Raw genomic sequence first — 1,750 nt, forward strand, 5'->3', positions numbered from 1 at the left:
TCAATAGCTTCCAATATTTTCAACTCATTTCCCCATAGACCTTGATTGTTGTTCCTACAGTGTCAGTAGACCAAGTAGTTTCTGCTCGAAGTATTGAGGTTGCTTGACTATTTCAGTAGACTCCATGGATTTCACCATCTGTCATATACATTGTCAAAAATAGTGCAAACACCGTGAATCGAACCCTCAGCTCCACAAGACATCTCAGGGGTGGAGAAGAGAGCAATCTAGCAGCTGCACCGTACAACTGTTTAAAGCAATTAAACAGAGCTCACTAGATGCTGTTGTCACATAGCCACGCCCAAATCTGAGGTGAGGACTTCACCTTGCTTGTCAAGGTCTCCCAAGGTCATAAATACCAAACAGGTACAAACAAACTACCCAGGGGCCATGGGGGTCTTTTCTTGCATAAGGCACATGCGAGCGGGCAAGCATGAACAAACAAACTTTCTACAGGCCATGGGGCTCTTTTCTTGCATATGGCACACGCGAGCGAGCAAACTGGTGCAAACAACTGGTCTTTTCAAAACATGATATCGTTGTCTCTTTCTTAGCGCCAGCTCCAATGTTTATATACATAACTATGTAGCGCTATAGCTCTTGAACACTGTTTCCTTTGTTACGAAAAAAAAGTCGCATCGTATTGGTGCAAAGCAGTGTATTTGTCAGCAAGCAAGGTGCCTGCTGCCGCTGCTAAGTGTCAGCCTCTAGTAGACAAAATTTCATTCATTGATTGTCGGCATTTGGCCACGCTTGATTTGGGCATCCCACAACCTGCCCACAAGCTCCTCAACCACTACCATCATCGATCATCCATGACGCCCACTCATGACCACCGCACCACCACTGTCACCAATGGCCACCACAACCCACAACCCTCATTGACCACCCACAACCAGCCCGGCATGCCCCAACACCACAAGAACAACGCGGCAATGCCACATCACCAGCTCTGGCAAGAAAACGAGTGCCTGCAACATCAACGCGACAACAAGGACAGTGACAACGTTGTGTGCCAACCCAGGTGAGCTAACACAACCCCTGCCCCCCATTCCTTTAGTCATACAATGTTCAGGTGCCACGTCGCTAGAAGCGACGTGGCAACCAAATGACGAATGACAACTAATTCACTGTTCGTCGTCTGGACTGACACGACACAACGACGGTGCAACGCCAACACAGGACAGCGATGACTCAACAACAATACGGAATTACCATGCGACTACGACACAGGACACAGATGTGCCACGTCATCCCAGATGGCGACAACATATGCCATCATCACCGTCCACAGTAGACAGGTGAGCACATCACAATGTAAGCCCCACCAGCTCCTCTTGTTCCCCTTTCTAATAGCCACAACCCACCTAGCGGCCATCATAACCACCGCCATGTCACCACCTCGCCCTCTGCTACATTGAGCAATGTGACCCGATGACGATGACGACAACACACGACAATGGCTACATGATGATGGAGATGGATGGACGACGACGATACAGGTGGCGGCAATAACGGACGACCACAACCACAGTGCACAACACGACGAAAATGACCATGACGATGGACGACGCAAAGACGATGATGACGGACAACAACATCAACAACGCTTGAGCACTCCCTCCCGAACCTGAATGAGGATACCCTGGTGTCCCTTCATTCATGTGTAATGTTATCCATTATTTTCACCATTCATACTTTCTTGGATATTGGCTTTAAGCCTCTTTATTAGTGTGGCTGTTATTGTAGA

General features: G+C 48.3%; 1 protein-coding gene across 1 annotated transcript; it reads left to right on the top strand.

The window, feature by feature from the left end:
• Positions 1 to 433: 433 nt before the first annotated feature.
• Positions 434 to 1,371, top strand: LACBIDRAFT_335914 (uncharacterized protein; the record flags this gene model as incomplete). Its single annotated transcript, XM_001890820.1, has 4 exons — positions 434 to 567; positions 590 to 1,024; positions 1,241 to 1,301; positions 1,357 to 1,371. 4 exons carry the CDS (start codon positions 434 to 436, stop codon positions 1,369 to 1,371), a joined length of 645 nt encoding a protein of 214 aa, XP_001890855.1.
• Positions 1,372 to 1,750: the final 379 nt, after the last annotated feature.

The sequence above is a fragment of the Laccaria bicolor genome, genomic scaffold (assembly GCF_000143565.1).
Source record: "Laccaria bicolor S238N-H82 LACBIscaffold_188 genomic scaffold, whole genome shotgun sequence".
NCBI lineage: Eukaryota > Fungi > Basidiomycota > Agaricomycetes > Agaricales > Hydnangiaceae > Laccaria > Laccaria bicolor.